The sequence below is a fragment of the Chiloscyllium punctatum genome, chromosome 40 (assembly GCF_047496795.1).
Source record: "Chiloscyllium punctatum isolate Juve2018m chromosome 40, sChiPun1.3, whole genome shotgun sequence".
Lineage (NCBI taxonomy): Eukaryota > Metazoa > Chordata > Chondrichthyes > Orectolobiformes > Hemiscylliidae > Chiloscyllium > Chiloscyllium punctatum.
In genome coordinates, this window is record NC_092778.1 from 62,242,476 (window position 1) to 62,260,517 (window position 18,042).

Below are 18,042 nucleotides of genomic sequence, written 5' to 3' on the forward strand. Positions count from 1 at the left end.
TAGTCAGCAATCAGCTTAATGGTTCTGTGGGAAAGATATCCCTCATCCCATACCCCAGTTGCAGAGGTGTTATATATAAATAGATAATATTATTTTGAAACAGCAATTTGCTACAATGGAGATAGCATTATTTTCAAAAATCAGCTATCAGTATTGTTCCAAGTATCCTTGTAAACTTTGTGCAACAGTTAATTTTATTCAGCTGTTCTTGTTTGAAAATGAAAAATCAAGCTGAGCCAATGCAGTTCTAGTAAATTGGCTACGCTGAAATTAACATTTCTTGTACCTTATAGGGGGCTCATTAGTTCAGTTGGCTAGATGGTTAATGTTTCCCTCAAATTAATGCTAAGAGCATGATCCCAGTTCATGTTTAGGTAGATAAAGGGGTTGTCTTCCACCAGTATCATTAACAAAGGAAAAAAACAAATTGCTAGAGAAACTCATCGATTCTGCATTCTCCACAGATGCTGCCACATCTGCTGAGTTTCTCCAGCGATTTCAGTTTTTCTTTCAGATTTACAGCATCCTTTTCATCTGTGCCCTGGTTGTCCTCCTGACTGTTCGAATTTTGAGCGTCATCTCTTGTCAAAAAAAGAGAAATAAGTCCATTATGAAAAACAATGCTTATCAACAACATACCCTCACTCATCAAGTTTATTTACCAAAAGAAAAGCACTTACGTTGCAAAAACAAAGTCTGGTTATGCTTTTGGGATCAGTCTTGACTAATTTCATTACTTCTTCAAAATGAATCCAATACAAATTGTTTCCATTGCTAGTGGAAACATCCAAAAGCAAAATTCTGCAGATGCTGGAAGTTTTAAATAATAACAGGAAATACTGGAAAAAATTGAGCCAGGCAGAAACAGTGGGGAAAAAGTGAGTAGAAAGTTTTGAATTTTTGCACAGCCATGAAGAGATTAGGGATGTCAGAGGAAGCCAAGAAGCAGGGGTTACTCCACATGCTGTGAAGTTTGAGCCACCCAAAGCCAGGCTAATTGAGTGACGTGACTTCCAGTCAAATAAGGGACATGGAAGAAGAGGTTGTGAGCTGAATTTGGTTTTGATCCCTGATCCCAGTGAGGGTTGAGGAGGGGGACAGGGATTCAAGATATTGACTGGTTGGATGGGGAAGGGGATGATTGAGTATCTGAAAGTTTGGCGAACAGAGCTGTGGAAAGTTCTGGGGTGTTGCATGCCTTCGGAGGAGATCAAGGGCTAGGGATGGGCTGCATTATGGTGGGGGTTTTGATGGTCAGATATGCTGGATCTGACATGGAACTGCAAAGACCCTCAACTAGGGATCCTGCACTACTTGCTGCCTCATCACTGCTGGATTTGTTGGACCTCAGGAAATGCAGGCATTCTGGTGTACCTTTGAAATGGGGGTTAAAAATGAGAGACATCATCTTGTTATAAATAAATTACCAGCTGCTTTGCATCCTACTACTGATGAAACTAGACATTGGATGGTTTGCAATTGTTTTATAAGACTTCAAGATTAAAATCCACCCTCTCACTGTATCAGGTGAATAAAATTATCAGGTGAATTCACATTTAAATTGGCTGAGAATTAAAACAAAATTATATCAAACGAGGTGAGACATCAGATGTTTAAAAAAAGTTTTTCAAGCATGATCAAACATTCAAAGCATTATTTGCAGTGCCAAGCTTTGAGTGGTATGGTACTGTCTGCAGTTTTCCACTTGAGTGGCCACCCTGAGTGGCCTTGCATAATGACAGACCTATAAACCAAGTGATTATATAATGGATCTTTGTAATAACAATATTGCAGTGTATCCATTTCACTGTAGGTTTTATAATTTGTAACATATTTGTCTTTGTTCCACGGTCACCCCAAAAGTCTTAACTATTTTATGGTACTGTATTCTTCAAAATTTAAATTAGGTGTACGTGTTGCAACATGTTCCCAAAGGTTTCTAATGTTGATTGTTCCAATCTTTTCCAGGAGATTACAGGGATCTCACAATTGCTCTATGGGATACAAGGAATTATGAGTTGTTAGCAACAACAAGAGTCTCAAATCCTGTCCATGATTTAGCATTTGACCCAACTGCTGTTAATGAATTTGCCTGTGTTGGTGTCGGAGGAGTGCATTTCTGGCTAGTGGAGCAGACTGGTGAGGAGGTACAACTCAAGGTCAGTTTTAGCAATAGAATGTATTTATTGATTTTTTTTGATAAAAAGGTGTTTACAACTGGGTTTGTCCTTTGTATATTTTGTTCATTCTGTGCATTTCACAAAGGTACAGTTGACTAGCATGACGTTAACTTTCAAGATTTGATGCAGCTTTACAATTATGTTTCATGTGGAAGAGCAGCATGTGGTGACTAACTTGCTAAATAATATCTCTGCCTGTCTCATTGTTCATGACCTAAAATATTGCATCTATTGGTGATCTCTGGTCTTGTGTGTTCTAGGAATCTACCATTCTCACCCTTGTCCCTTCTTTTTCTGCTAAAGGCATTGCCTTTAAGTATAGTTTATGGCTAAGTATAGTATAAAGGCAGTAGGAGTATATGTAAGTGGGAAATCAGGAGGCCAAAAGGAGAATAGAGCCCCGCAAGGATCAGCAAGGCAGCTTATGTGTGGAACTGCAGGAGATGGGAGAGATACTTAACAAGTATTTTACATCAGTGTTTACTGTGGAGAAGGACATGGAAGATATAGGGTCTGGGGAAGTACATGGTGATGTCCATATGATCATCTGTATCCTAGAACACTGGGAATCTAGGGAAGTGATTGCTGGGCCCCTTGCTGAGATATTTGTATCATCCACAGGAAAAGTGCTGGAAAACTGGAGTTGGCTTAAATAGTGACTATTTAAGAAAGGTAGTAAGGAAAAGCCAGGGGACTATAACTCAGTGGGCACGTTGTTGGAGGGAATCTTGCGGGATAGGATTTACATGCATTTGGAAAGGCAAGGACTGATTTGGGATAGTCAACATGGCTTTGCGCGCAAGAAATCATGCCTCATGAATTTGATTCAGATTTTTGAAGTAAAAAAAGAGGATTAATGAGGGCAGAGCGGTAGACATGATCTGTGTGGACTTCAGTGAGGCTTTTGGCAAGGTTCCTCGTGGGAGACTGATTAGCAAGGTTAGATCTCACTGAATACAGGGAGAGCTGTCCATTTGGATACAGAACTGGCTCAAAGATAGAAGACAGAGGGTGGTGGTGGAGGGTTGCCTTTCAGACTGGAACCCTGTGACCGCTGCTGTGCCACAAGGATCAGTACTGGGTCCACTACTTTTCGTAATTTATATAAATGATTTGAATATAAACATAGGTATAGTTAGTAAATTTGCAGATGAGACCAAAATTGGAGTTGTAGTGGACAGTGAAAAAGGTTACCTCCGATCTTGATCAGATGGGCCAATAGGCTGAAGAGTGGCAGATGGAGTTTAATTTAGATAAAGGTAAGTTGCTGCATTTTGGAAAGGCAAACCAGAGCAGGACTTAATGGTAAGGTCCTAGGGAGTGTTGCTGAACAAAGAGACCTTGGAGTGCAGGCTCATAGCTCCATGAAAGTGGAGTTGCAAGCAGATAAGATTATTGAAGAAGGCGTTTGGTATGCTTCCCTTTATTGGTCAGGGCACTGAGTGCAGGAGTTGGAAAGTCATGTTGTGGCTGTTAGGCCACTTTTGGAATATCGTGTGTATTTCTGGTCTCCCTACTATCAGAAGGATGTTGTTAAATTTGAAAGGGTTCAGAAAGGATTTGCAAGGATGTTGCTAGGGTTGGAGGATTTGGGCTATAGGGAGAGGTTAAATAGACTGGGGCTGTTTTCCCTGGAGCGTCTGAGGCCGAGGGGTGACTTTATGTAGGGGTTTATAAAATCATGAGGGACGTGGATAGGGGAAATAAACAAAGTATTTTCCCTGGGATGGGGGACTCCAGAACTAGAGGGCATAGTTTTAGGGTGAGAGGCTAAGAATATAAAAGGGACCTAAGGGGCAACTTTTTTCACGCAGAGGGGGTGCATGTATGGAATGAACTGCCAGAGGAAGTGGTGGAGGCTGGTACAATTACAGCATTTGAAAGGCATCTGGATGGCTATATGAATAGGAAGTGTTTAGAGAGAAATAGGCCGATTACTGGCAAATGGGACTAGATCAGGATAGGTCCTAGGATATCTAGTCGGCATGGATGAGTTGAACTGAAGGGTCTGTTTCCGCGTTGTACCCCTCTATGACTCGAAGGAGACAGGTCCCTGACTCCATCCCAACAAAGCAATCAAACCCTACGGTGTTAGCACCAATCTGACCCAATCCCGCTGTCCTGCCATTCAGAAAATGTACTTGATTTTGAATACGACTGATTTTTTAGAATGATGCCCACCGAGTTCATATCTCAGCATAGACTGACAATTGAACCTGGTTTACTTCGATCATTAATCAGTAGATGTCACAATGGCTTGGGTTTTGTCACTTTTTCCATTTAAATGTTTGGCTTTCATAAATTCTAGATAATAGCCATGTGTTAAGCAGACCAGCATTGTAATATGTATTACAACTATATTTCTAAAAGTATTACAGATATACTTACATAATGTAAGGACTACAGCGGTTCAAGGAGGCAACTTTCCACCAGCACCTTAAGGAAATTTATTGATGGGCATTAAATACTGGTCCAGCCAGTGATAACCCCAAATCATGAAAGAATAAAACTAAAGATACTGTACTGTCTTGTTTTCTTCTTAGCACCTTTAATTCTTCCTGTCCCTCTTTGCTTTTAGGATCTTTCCTGTCTCAATTTTTTTAAAAATTCTGATCCAATCCCTATGCTGGAAAGCACTATACTGCTCTGACATAGTTGTCTTTTATTCTTGATGTATAGCTAATTAATATGAAAGTAAGGATTGATGCAAAAAATAACAGGTTTGTGCAGTGAATAAAACATATAAACAGAAGACTGAAAATTAGGCCATGTGTGTGCCACCTGAAAGTTTAAACTTTAGTAAGCCATTAAAAGGCATCTCCTACTTATATGAATTGAATAATTCTTGGGTTTCCTTTTCAAAATGAAATACACTATGTGTGAAGTTCCACTGTTGTCACTCCCATCAATTTTTAATCTCCATTCAGGTAGAGACAGAAATATTTAATCAGCTGGGTTTGATTTATTTAGTTCAATAACTGTACAGTGTAGCGGAACAAGATGATTAATTGATCAAGTGTTATTAGGGCAAGAAATATTTTTCAGCTATAACCAGTAAACAATGTTTTGATACTGAAGTTATTCTCTCATTGAGGCAATTATTTTTGAAGTTAGAAGCATTTAGTCCGTAATGTGAAGGCAAGGAGCAAACATCTGACTTGCATCATGTGCTATTTTATAACTGTCTTCTTCTGATCATGAATGGGCCCTGATTAGTTGATATTATGGTTCATTACTGATTTACATCTGAAACATAGCTTCCTGTTTCCAGATCAGATGCATATCCAATCAATTCCTCTAAGCAAGAAAAAATTTGATATTTGTTCTCATAATTCTGAATGTTGTAGGTAATTTTGTTTATAGGTTCACAGAGTCTCAATCCCAGATGAAGTTGGTGCTGATGAACTCACTGCATTGTGCTATAACAGTGATTCAGTTCTTTATACCGCTACCAACACCGGGAAAATCTGCGCATGGGACACCCAGCAGAATAGGTGTTTCATGACTTGGGATGCAGATGAAGGAGAGATTGGTAAGTATGAATACAATAAGGTTCAGTTGCTAATGGAAGGTGATATAGTGCTATTCACTGTGCAATTCTTCTGTTACAGGGATAGTGCAGTGTCGAAGGTATCGCCTGATGACTGGCAGTAACACAAAGAAAATCCGGCTGTGGGCAGTCGCTGCAGTGCAGGAGATGAGACTTGAGGGCACAAGAGCAAGGTGATGATGCTGGAATGGGGCACGTCACTGTTCGGCATTCCTGATCCAAGTTATATTTTTACTGAAATTATTAAATAAGAAAGAGTAATTCTTGTACATTCACAAGCTGGTTTATATAGAGCAAAATTTGAATAAAATGCATCTGTTCCAATGTCATCATAATGTGATAGTTTGTCTACATTATGTGTGTTTGCAATGGATAAATTCACAATGATGTTAATGGTTCTGATTTTCCTTTCAGGTCAAATTCAGTACTCCTGGAACATGAAATGATTCTGGATGGTACAATAGTCAGTGCAGTCTTTGATGATATCATGGACATGGGTATTGTGGGGACCACAGCAGGAACTCTATGGTATATAAACTGGGCTGAAAACACCAGCATCCGACTTATCAGTGGCCATAGAAACAAGGTAAGATAGCTTTCAAGTTGCTTAAATATGAGACTAGACACAGCCTAGTAGTCTTCAAACATGGAGAAGTTTAATGAGTACCCTACTCCATTTCGTCAGAGCTGCATTGAGTGGAAGCTAGAAAGGGACAGTCATAATTTTACTTTTTTTTTCTTTTTTTTGTGAAAAGCCCCTGATGCTGATCCAGCTTCCTCAGAGCCAGCTCTCAGAGTGAACAGGATATCTGACACTCTTGTTTTTTTTATTGTTTTAAAAATTACCCCCACACTACCACCTAACTGCGGTAGTGCTTATTTTTTTCCCCAGCACCCATGTTGTGTGTGTGCAGGTGGACAGTCACTTTGTTGACAATTAGAGCCACCTTCTTATTTGCTGGTCAATAGAAGATGAAGGATAAGTTGTTAGAATTATTTTATCAGTAAAAGAATTAAAATGTGAATAAAAGTATAGGGAAAATTGACCTCAGAATAGTTTTGCATTTGGCTAATTTAGACATTTGATTAGAACAAATATAAACACACTAAGTAAAAGAACGTTGCTAAAATAATTTTAAATGAAAGATTGTTTTTCTTAGAAAAATAATTCCATATACTTGTCTTTGCAGAGCTTTGTTCTGTTTGCATCAAATGCATGCACAGTATGTATTGTGCTATCATTCTTCAGAGTCTCTCACTTGGAAGGCAATGCAAATAAATTTCAACATCTGGCTCTCACTCGGATTTAGATATTGCCTCGTTAAATAAGCAAGAGATTGTTGGGCATTTTGACTGTTTTATTTTTGTTTTTCTTCAGGTTAATCAAGTGACTTTTAGCCCTGATGAAAGTCATTTTGCTACATGTGCAGAGGATGGAAGTTTAAGAGTGTGGGTTATGCACACCACTGAACTGGTTGTTCAGTTTCATGTTCTTAATCAGGTATATTACCAAAAGAGAAATGCACAGTGAATAAGGAATAGTTTGCTTTAAAATTGATGGAAATTTTTGTCAGCAATATCAAGGAATGTCACAAAGTAATCAACCGCATCCATCATTTATTACATGTGAGCACATGAAATAGGAGAAGGGTCAGGCCTCTTGGCCCCTCAAACCTGCTCCACCATTTCAGTAAGATTGATCTGGTTACTTCACATTCACACCTTGTTGATAAAGAATCTAGTTACCTCTGCCCTAAAATATTCAATGACTCTGCTTGCACCATTTTCTTGAGGAAAAACTTCCCAAAGACTTAAGATTCTCTGTGGGGAAAATATTTAATTTTATCTCTGTCTTAAATGGGTGAATCCTTTTTTTAAATCAGTAGAGCAGTACTTTTTGAATCTGCTAACCAAACATGTCAGCATTGTAGATTCAGTAAGGCAGTTGTTTCATCAGAATGTATCATTATATTTTGAAGAGGTAAAACTGGATGGAAAAGCTGATCCTGTGTGAGAAAGCATTCACACTTAAACTTCCTCTGCCTTGTTCCAGAGCTGCTTGTGTATGGCATGGAGCCCAGCAGTTAACTTGAAGAAATCTGCTGACAAACAGCAAATTGTGGCAGGATATAGTGATGGCACAATACGTTTCTTTGGAGTGTTGAAGACTGAGATGGAATTAAAGATTCATCCCCATCCTGTAGCAGTCAATGCCATCGCGTTTTCAATGGATGGTATGTTCCCCTAGCTACTAATATAGAAAATATGCTACATAAATTAGAAAGTTGATCATAAGTATACAACATAAATGCATAGCTTTTTCTCAGAATGCCCATCAGCTATCATTTTATCACCACTTTACCAGTAGCCCTGATTTGGGGTGTATGATTAACACTGACAGATATTTCATATTTATCCCCAGGTGAGGTTATCATTTCAGGAGGTAAGGATGGTCTGATGGCTGTGAGTAGTTCTCGGACAGGAATCACTGTTCGTGTCATCAGTGATCATAAAGGCTCACCAATTACTGCCATCGAATGTACACGGAAAAAAGTAAGTTTAGGGTTAATAATAAGCTTACGGCACAAAATTAAATACAGTCAGTTCTGATAAAATGCTATAGTTCTGTTCCCGTTTAACCCCGCTTTGGAAGAAAATCGTGTAATAGCACCATATAATCTAATAAGGCCAGAATTGTGTTATAACCAATACAAAAGTTTGTGTTCTACAAATAATAGTCTAAATTCTTCAATCACATTATAGCCAATTCGCATTGAAGAAACGCGCATTATAGCAGAACTGACTGTAGATTTGTTTACTTCAAATACACATTTGGTTGCTTGATACAATGTTCTACTGAGCATTCAGCATTTCTGCTGTTCACATGATTTCATTTAAATTTGGCATAGAGTATGGAATCTGAACTTGGCACACTAAACTGTTATGCATTTCTTTTAAAGTATGATGAATTTGGACTCGATGGATGTGAAATGTGGTTGGCTGTCAGTTCAGATCGACGTGTTAGTGTTTGGGCTACTGATTGGCACAAAGACCAATGTGAGCTTATTGATTGGTTGACATTCCCAGCACCGATTAAACCAGAGGTAAGTCTGACCTCCATCTTTTAGCAACTTAGTAAAATGTATGCTGTCAGTATCACCACGTTTGCCAAATCTGTGACACCAGATTCTGTAACTTTTCTCATCTTTACAGCCTAATATTGTTTTAAGCTTTAGATATTGCAGTCATCCTCACTTAAAGTTGTAGTTGTATTTCTGAAAATTGGAACTTCTAAGTGAATTGTAATTTCCTTTAGAAATCTTTGTTAAAGCCAGACTTGGTTCCTTCAGGTATTTCTCGCCTGGGAAAAGCAGTGTATGCGTTGAAATGCCAAATCATGTACACTTCACACTGTGCATTTTTACCATAAATAACTGGCAAAGTAAAACCCAGCCCTACCCATCACTAAATATAAGGGGAACAGAATATGCAGTAAGAAAGATTCCAAACTGTACTTTTAGTTTGACTGATTCCAACCAGTTCCTAAAGGTATCCCCCGAAGTCCCAGGACAACCTGCACTTACCAACCTCTGCCACTAGCTGGAACCCAGGGCTTCAGTTGAGTTCAGTGCAAAGCCAGGAGATAAAACCCAAAGCATAAGATCAGAAGAAAGAATGAGAGGTGAGCTCCAGGGGAGCAAGGTGAGAGGCGAGCGTTAGCAAGGGGACTGTAAGTGAGGATTGTTGTGGGAGAATCATATGAACATGCAGGCCTCAAAAGCAGAAGTCTGTGGCAAATGACATTATACTGAAACTGGCAAAGTTAAATTGATATAGATTCCCTACAGTATGGAAACCGGCCCTATGGCCCAACAAGTCCACACCGACCCTCTGAAGAGTAACCCACCCAGACCCATTCCCCTACCCTATATTTACTCTTGACTAATGTACCTAACACTATGGGCAATTTAGCATGGCCAATTCACCTGACCTGCACATCTTTGGATTCTGGGAGGAAACCCACGCAGACACAGGGAGAACGTGCGAACTCCACGTACACAGTCACCCGAGACGGGAATCGAACCCAGGCTCCTGGTGCTGTGAGATAGCAGTGCTAGTCACTGCCGCCCCGTGACACTACTATTTCAGTTCATATGAAATGATGTTAAATGACTCTGCCTTAAGCGGGGCATAACTTACGCAGAAGTGTACAGTGCCTGAGTTCTGATGAAGAGTCACTGGACTCAAAAATAAGGGCAAACTAGGGTTTCTTCTTACTAAATAAAGGTTGCAATAGAGAACAGAATGTGTTTCAGATGGTCAGTTGTGTAATTTCTACATTTCTTTTTATTTCTGTCAGCTCTGTGACAAAAGTAGCCTCCCTCCAAGCCTGGCTGCTTTTTCACCCAGTCAGAGTGGGATAGTGGTGTATGTGGGATTTGGAGTGAAACCAGAGATCATTCTGTACAGTCTGTACAAAAAACAGGTATATGTCAATAACAGGTCTTTATTCAAACATATTTTTAAAAGTCTGCAGTGCTTTGCTTTTGCAGTACGATATGTTAGTGCACCAACTATTGGCACCAAGCGGTTAGAAAAAACTCAACACACATTCTTCACACTCAAGGATTAGAACTTTCTGCTGCTTGGTAAAATTCCAAACTTTTGATTATGGAATTTCACCCGTTGGAATGTTTTTCTGACCTGCGTTGCTACTGCATTGCCCTTTGCTTCACTTTGTACATAGATTATCCAGCAGGTTCGATTCTGTTAGTATGGAGTTCATCCTGGATTGCACATCCTAACTGCATTGAATATCGAATTGCTGAGGTCACTTTCTTAATTTTATGCAACACATTGGTTCTCGTACTTTTAAAGTAAGAAGGGAATCCTAATGGTTCTGTCCAGCTGAAGTCTTGTAATTCCATTCACTCAAAGTGGCCTAGATGCATTTGAATTTCACTGCAGATCATAAATATTGCTATAATTCTCTGGCCCCTCATGCTGCAACAACTTTACTGTCCACAATGCAATATGTATGTGATGCCTTATCTCTCAAAATTGTCAGGCCTAATTTTCTTCACCCTTTCTCATCCCTGGACAGTGTGTTCTTTAATCTTCAAATTAGAGCAGAGTATCCATTCCCAGTACAAACTCAATGGTTGGTTTCAATGTGGAATTGTTTCCCCACGTTTAATTGGTACAAAATCTGGTTTGAAGTGTCTACGGAGACAACGATCAAGTTTGCTGAAATTGTTCAACCTGAACTGTTCGTCACATCACTCTTTCTATAAGTTAATGTCTTTTTTTCTGTATCTGTTTGAAGGCAATTAAAAAGATACCTTTGTCTCAGTGGGCCACAAGTATGAGCCCCTCTCCTGGAGGGCAGTATATTGCCATTGGGACCAATGGTAAGTTGGGGTTTGAACTGTGATTATCTGAGCCAGAGTTTCTCACTGGTGATTTTTTGGGAAGTACATGTAATCACATACCCTCTCAATCAGTCATGAGTGTTTTAATCTTTGCACAAAATAATATTGTATGTACAAAAGAGATAAATGACTTTTAAATGACAGAGATACACACCATGGTCGAAAGGGAATTTAGCCATGCTGAGTTACTGAAAAAACCTGTTACAATTAAGAGTTAATCTACTGCATTTCCTTTCCATTAGAATTAGAATGATATTTGCAAATGTAGGTATGTTTACCTCTGCTGTACAAATTCATGGCACAGGGGAATCGGAAAATAGGGAGGAAAATATCCTAGAGAAAGGGAGGTTCTTCATCGGAACTATGAAGTTGATGAAAGGAAAGAAAAAATGAAAAAGGATCCAAATGTTGAACAAGCAACAACTGACTCCTGTGCTCAGTTAAGGAGTTGCTTAATTTGAATATCATTTTTGATAATCTCTTGAATAAGACAATGAACTTGTACAACACTTTTTATAAACTTTATTGCTTTGAGCAAATATGCCAAATGTTACAGAAACATGATTGATAGTTTTGACTAAATGGAATCAAATAACCAAGGTGCTTTGATGCGATGGTTATTACAGATAAGGCACTTCGAAAAGAACCAGCCTACAGTTTTGTAGTTTGTCTCTGCTCTTTCATTGTCCAATATTTTGGTTCAAGGTTTCTTGAAGTATCTTTCCATTCTTTTCATCGTTTAGCCCTAAATATAGATGATAGAAATCTTTCTTTCCTGTTTAAGTTGAGCCCTGAGGCTACAGCACAAAACCTCTTTATGCCTCCTGAGAAGTGAAAAGATTAGTTAGAATGGGAATGTATGTAAACATTCATAGCTTTGTTTGCCAGTATGCTTTATTAGCATAAACTCACAAAATTGCAACACTTTAAGATCCACTAGGGAATTATATAACTTATCCCAGTTTTTGGTTTGAAATGTTAGTCATTGCATCTTTGCCATAAAATGCCTCAAGAAACAGAAAAGGCTCATAAGGGGCATGTGTTACATGTGTGAAATGCTGAAATATTCGATTGTTAGAAATGGGAACCTTTTAAAAATTTTGTCCTCTCAGGTAGGATGTATCTGTTGCCTAGACTGAATCAGCCCATTTAGTAGAGACCTGAAATCAATCCTTATGCTTCCTGTTCTATATGGTACAGAATTTCCTTTTAATTGATATATTGACAATTGGAGGAAGGAAGTGAATGCACTGTAACCAAATTTGCAGGCAATGCAAAAATATGTGGAAAGGCAAGTTGCAAAGTTTACAGAGCAGCATTATTAGGTTAAGTAAGTGGGCAAAATGTTGGCAAGTGAAGTATAATTTGGGAAAATGTGAAGTTCACTTTGGAAGGGAGAACAAAAGAACAGTATTATTTAAGCAGTGAAAAATTACAGAAAGCTGCAACCCAGAAGGATTTGGATGCACTTGCACATAAAACAGAGAAAGCTAGCACGCAGTAGGTAATCAGGAAGGCTAATGAATTTCAAAGAGCTTGGAGTATAAGAGAGGAGGGGGGGTGGGGGTGGGGGTGAAGCCTCTTACCTGTACAAAGTGTTGGTAAGATCACATCTGGAGTTCTGTGAACAGTTTTAGTCCACTCATTTAAGGAAAGATGTCCTTTTATTGGAAGAGTTCAGAGAACTTTCACTAGGGTCATTCCTGGTATGGTTGGGATTGTCTTATGAACAAAGGCTAAACAGTTTGGGGACTCCACTCACTGGAGTTTAGAAATATTGAAATGTATCAGATTCTTTAAGGGGCTTGAGAAAGTAAATGCTGAGAGGATGGTTCCCCTCATGGGAGAGTCTAGGACCAAAGGGCATAGTCTCAGAATAAAGGGGCACCTTTAAAACCGAGATAAGGAGGAATTTCATTTCTCAGAGTTGAGTCTTTGGAATATCTAACCATGGAGGCCTGTGGGGGGAAAGCCCTTGTGTATATCTGAGACAGATTCTGAGTCAGGTGGTGAAAAGTCAGGAAAGAGGACATGAGGACTGTTGGATCAGCCATGATCCTATTGAATGGTGGAGCAGGCTCGAGGGGCCAATTGGCCTACCCCTGTTCTTATTTCTAATGGTCTAAACCAAAATAAGATACTGAGACTAGTCTAAAATCTGTTATTTATTTTTGTTTCAGTGGAAATGAGATTTCAATACAATCAGATAATTGATGTATTAAATAAGATTATTTGAAGCTTGAAATTTGGTACAAAATGCATTAAAGGCAATGTTGCTACATATCCTAGACTTTCTAATGTTTCTGGTTTTATGCAGGGAGACTTCTGAAACTAATTCAGTACCCATCTGGAAAATTCCAGGAGTTTGCTGGGCATAATGATGCTGTTCACTTCAGTCAATTCACACCATCTGGGAGATTCCTCCTCTCTGTTGCGTACAATGAGGTGCTCGTCTGGGAGGTTCAGAATCTACAGCGTACTCTCACCCATGCACAATATCTCTAAGTTCTGACAGCGAATATGGAGGAGCTATTAGCTGTGTGACTGCTCATATAAATAACCCCCATTATAAAGCTGTCTGACCATCAGAAATTTAACTTCATTCTTTTCATTGTAGAATATTCATAATGTAGCTCAATCCAGCCAGTTTTACAGTTCACAAGATTGTTTTGTAATGGGATCTGCTAGTACAGGAGGGAAAATGAAGTGATGTAACATATTCATGTTAAAATCATTATTAAATGGTGTAGTTGGTGCACCACACACAAGGAGTTTTTAATGAATGGCTGCACTGAGAATTTTTAAATTAAGGTTAGCTCAAAGTTTTATTGCAAGATTCTACTTATGAATTAACAATTGTCATTTAATATTTTTATTATAAAATGATTTTTGTACTTTTTCCATAAATAAAACTTTCCAACTGTTATCCAACATGTGTGGATTCTGGATTTGTGATGACTAGTTCTGTTTAATTGTATTTGTTGAAAACATTGCTCAAGAATTTGAGAAAAAAACCTGCGCCTTATTTTTACAACTTTGATTTAAACTAGTACTCTGTTTTAAGGGCATGTCGTTTGTGCTGTGCAGTTCAAAAAACATTGTCTATTCTGTGCAGTTCACTGCTTTGTAGAATAAAAATCCTGCTCCATTTTGTGAGTAACAAAATTAACAAGTGTTAAATGTAACAAGCCAGCAGTCAATCTTTTGTGTCTTCATCAGCTACTTTTTTCAAAGACTTTTTTCCTGCTCCTCAGATGCCTGACCTGCTGTGCTTTTCCAGCACCACTTTAATCTAGACTCTGGTTTCCAACATCTGCAGTCCTTGTTTTTAACCTACTTATTTCAAAGCGCAATCCAAGAATAATTGTACACTATTCTTTTTACTTATCTCTGCATATTTTGTTCTTTAAAGTATTTAGTCTGTAACCCTTGTCCTAAGTGGCAATGCATTCTAATTCTATAACACTTGACATTAGAATTTTATGGTTATTATACAAAGTGTTCCTTATTCTTCCTCTTTCATATAACTGGGCCTCCAACCTAAGATGTAGGGATGGTACCACTGCTACAAGACACCCCCCCCCCCCCCCCCTTACAGTGATGCAGTAGGTTTGAGAATGTCAATGTAAAATTTTCTTGACCTGATAAGTTGCATGACCCATTCCAGGTAGACATATGTTTTCATAATTTTATTGACATTGCAAACTTACTAACCATTCTCCCTATATTCACGTCCAAGTCATTTATATAAATGACAAAAAAAATGGACTCAGCACCGACTCTTGCGGCACACTGCTGGTCACAGGCATCCAGTCAGAAAAACACCCCTCCATTGCCCTCTGTCCCCTAACTTCAAGCCAATTTCATATCCAAATGGTAAGCTCTCTCTGGATTCCTTGCTAACCATTCTATTATATGCAGAACCTTGTTGAATGCCTTGCTAAGGTCCATGGAGAAAGTGAGGACTGCAGATTTTGGAAATCAGAGTCAAAAAATGTGGTGCTGGAAAAGCGCAGCAGGTCAGGCAACATCTGAGATGCAGGAGAGTCGATGTTTCAGGTATAAGCCCTTCATCAGGACATTCCTGATTAAGGGCTTATGCCTGAAACGTCGACTCTCCTCCTCCTCGGATGCTGCCTGACCTGCTGTGATTTTCCAGTGCCACAGTTTTTGACTCCATATAGACAATGTCCACTGTTCTGCCTTCATCAATTTCCTTTGTCACTTCTTCAAAAAACTCATTAATGAGATACTATTTCCTACACACAAAGCCATGTTGACTATCCCTAATCAGTCCTTGCCTTTCCAAATGCACATAAATCCTGTCCCTCAGAATCCCCGCCAACAATTTACCCATGATTGATGTCAGGCTCACTGGTCTTTGGTTCACTAGCTTTTCCTTACCACATTTCTTAAATAATTGCATCATGTTAGCCAATCCCCAGTCTTCCAGCCACCTTGCCCATGGTTCTCAATGATAAATATCTCAGCAAGGGGCCCAGCAATCACTTCCCACAAAGTTCTGGGGTACACCTGATGAGGTCCCATGGATTTATCCACCTTTATGTATTTTAAGACATCCAGCACCACCACCTCTGTAATATGGACACTTTTCAAAATATCTCTCCAAGTTCTATAGCTTCCACATCCTTCTCTGCAGCCAATGCTGATGTGAAATATTTGTTTAATATCTCACCCATCTCCTCCAGATACAAATGTAGGCAACTTTGTTGATCTTTAACGGACCCTACTCTCTCCCCAGTTACTCCTTTGTCCTTAAATGTATTTGTTGAATCTCTTTGGATTCTCCTTAACCCTATTTGCCAAAACTATCTCATGCCCCCATTTTTACCCTCTTGATTTCTCTCTTGAGTATGTTCCTTCTGTCCTTTACTCTGCCAGAGATTCACTCAACCTCAACTGTCTACACCTGACGATATATGCCTCCATTCTCTTACCAGATGCTCAATTTTTGTACTCATCCAGTATTGCTGACATCTCATACCCTTGCCCTACACACTAACAGGAGCGTACTATTGGCTCGTCCCATTTTTGAAGGTCTCCCACTTTCCAGCCATCTCTTTACCTGTGAATATTGGCCCTGAATCAACTTTTGAAAATTCTTGTCTAATGCCATCAAAATTGGCCTTCCTCCAATTTAGAGCTTTACCTTGTGGATCTGGTCTATCTTTTTCCATCACTATTTTAAAACTAATAGGATTATGATTACTGGCTCCAAAGTACTTCCCCACTGACACCTCAATCGCTTTCCCTGCCTTACTTCCCAAGGGACGGTCAGGTTTTGCAGCTTTTCTTTTAAGTACATCAATATACTGACTCAGAAAATTTTCTTGTACACACTTAACAAATTCTTCTCCATCCAAGCCCTTAAAACTATGGCAGTCCCAGTTTATGTTTGGAAAGTTACAATCCCCTACCATTGCCAGTGTTATTCTTACAGATAACTGGTCTTTTTACAAATTTACTTCTCAATTTCCTGCTGACTAGAGGGGGGGGGGGGGGGAGGAGGGATATCTCTCTCTCTCTCTCTCTCTCTCTCTATATATATATATATATATATATATATATGGAGATCATCCCTTTCTTTCTCAGTTCCACCTAAATAACATCAATAGATATTAAATTCGATTCCCTACAGTGTGGAAACAGGCCCTTCGGCCTAACAAGTCCACACCGATGCATTTCCCTCTGACTAATGCACCCAACACTATGGGCAATTTGGCATAGCCAATACACCTGACTGCATATCTTTTGGACTGTGGGAGGAAACCGGAGCACCCGGAGGGAACCCACTCAGACACGGGGAGAATGTGCAAACTCCACACACACAGTTGCCCGAGGGCTGGAATCGAGCCCGGGTGCTGTGAGGCTGTTTTGCTAACCACTGAGACACCGTGCCTTCCTGGAATACCCTCCCTGAGTACAGTCAGTCTGTTTTATCTGTCATGCTTTTGCATTGAAATAAATACAATTTAATTTGTCAGTCCTCCCTCGTTTTCTGACATGCTCCTGCCTGTCTAGACTGTTTGAGTTGATCCTTTTCTCAACTGTACCAGCCTTCGACTCTTTTGTTTCTCTCATTATCCTTTTGTGACCATTCCCTCCTCCCCCACCCCTCCCTCCATCCATTCCCGTGTAGCTCTAGCAAATCTCCCAGCCAGTATGTTAGTCCCGGGGTCATGACAAAAGGGACCGCTGTAAAAACAACTCAGCGAGCCTGACTGTCACGAACTGTTCAGCTCCTGCCGCCGAATCTAAACACAATTACGCATTGAGACAAGTACAAATACAAATGGGGCTGACTCCAGCGACTGGTTGATGCTTTCAGGCAGATCGTGTATAAATGGGTCATGTATCTGCAAAATGCCTGAGACACAAAGCGAGGAGAATCAGCTTCAACCCAATGGCCCCATCAAACAGTTCAACTACTTTGTTCAGCAACTCCACCTCGTCGGGTAAGAGGCTTTTTTTTTAAACAAAAAAGATCAGTTTCCATCAGGTTAAGGAGACATAATTCTGAAAGCGCCGTTTGAGTAAAATTCCAGGAGTATCTTCAGTTTCTGCTCCTCGACCACTTCAGGTACACAGCAGCTTCTGCTTTGATGCTGAAAGATGTCAGAATCTGACGAAGGTTCCCAGCGCGCCTTGTGGGTTCATTTCCGATCTTCACCATCCCATGGAGTTTGCACACATTTTCCCGATGCTGCATAAACTCATGGAGAAGTTTTTTTTAAAAACAAAGAAATGAATACTTTAGATACCCCAATTCTTATCGAGATCGTTAATTTCCGCGCTTTTCCTTGAGTAAATGGTATTCCCTTGTTACATTTCCAAATGAGAAGTCTTCAAAACCCACTGT

At 39.6% G+C, this 18,042-nt stretch overlaps 1 protein-coding gene across 4 annotated transcripts in view; it reads left to right on the forward strand.

Moving 5' to 3' along the window:
• The window catches only part of wdr90 (WD repeat domain 90), a 101,289-nt gene extending 87,201 nt beyond the window's left edge, over window positions 1–14,088 (forward strand). For 3 of the 4 annotated variants that reach the window (XM_072560093.1, XM_072560095.1, XM_072560094.1), the window contains exons 34-44: window positions 1,969–2,159; window positions 5,544–5,712; window positions 5,792–5,903; window positions 6,145–6,316; window positions 7,109–7,231; window positions 7,784–7,964; window positions 8,153–8,283; window positions 8,691–8,834; window positions 10,091–10,216; window positions 11,057–11,141; window positions 13,480–14,088. In XM_072560093.1, the coding sequence (XP_072416194.1) occupies window positions 1,969–2,159; window positions 5,544–5,712; window positions 5,792–5,903; window positions 6,145–6,316; window positions 7,109–7,231; window positions 7,784–7,964; window positions 8,153–8,283; window positions 8,691–8,834; window positions 10,091–10,216; window positions 11,057–11,141; window positions 13,480–13,667 (1,622 nt within the window). In that variant the 3' untranslated portion in view covers window positions 13,668–14,088. Of the gene's footprint in view, window positions 1–1,968; window positions 2,160–5,543; window positions 5,713–5,791; window positions 5,904–6,144; window positions 6,317–7,108; window positions 7,232–7,783; window positions 7,965–8,152; window positions 8,284–8,690; window positions 8,835–10,090; window positions 10,217–11,056; window positions 11,142–13,479 lie in introns of those variants that run through there. The other variant, XR_011954962.1, reaches the window with a different exon arrangement.
• Window positions 14,089–18,042: the final 3,954 nt, after the last annotated feature.